This window comes from Penaeus monodon, chromosome 22 (assembly GCF_015228065.2).
Source record: "Penaeus monodon isolate SGIC_2016 chromosome 22, NSTDA_Pmon_1, whole genome shotgun sequence".
NCBI classification, from domain to species: Eukaryota; Metazoa; Arthropoda; class Malacostraca; order Decapoda; family Penaeidae; genus Penaeus; species Penaeus monodon.
Window position 1 is genome coordinate 41,854,173 of NC_051407.1, and position 203 is coordinate 41,854,375.

General features: G+C 37.9%; 1 protein-coding gene across 1 annotated transcript in view; it reads right to left on the reverse strand.

Annotated features, from left to right (window-relative positions):
- The window catches only part of LOC119587146 (WD and tetratricopeptide repeats protein 1-like), a gene marked incomplete in the record, with an annotated part of 14,604 nt that overhangs the window by 12,190 nt on the left and 2,211 nt on the right, over positions 1-203 (reverse strand). Inside the window, 1 exon segment of the mRNA XM_037935902.1 lies at positions 40-170. Coding sequence (XP_037791830.1) covers positions 40-170 — 131 coding nt within the window.

A 203-nucleotide genomic window follows, 5' to 3' on the forward strand; every position in this document is an offset into this window, starting at 1 on the left:
TGGCAGCACTGGGTTAACACTTGTAGATGTAGAACTTACCTTCCTTCTGTATTAAATTCAATGCAATTAACACAGCCTCTATGACCTTCTAATTGCCTTGTGATACCTAGTCGATATACCAAAGACTTCGTCATTTGGTTTTGTCTTGTAAAACTCTGCCAGGTTACATCCTGAAAGTCAATTTAAAAGCATGTTAAGGGTGA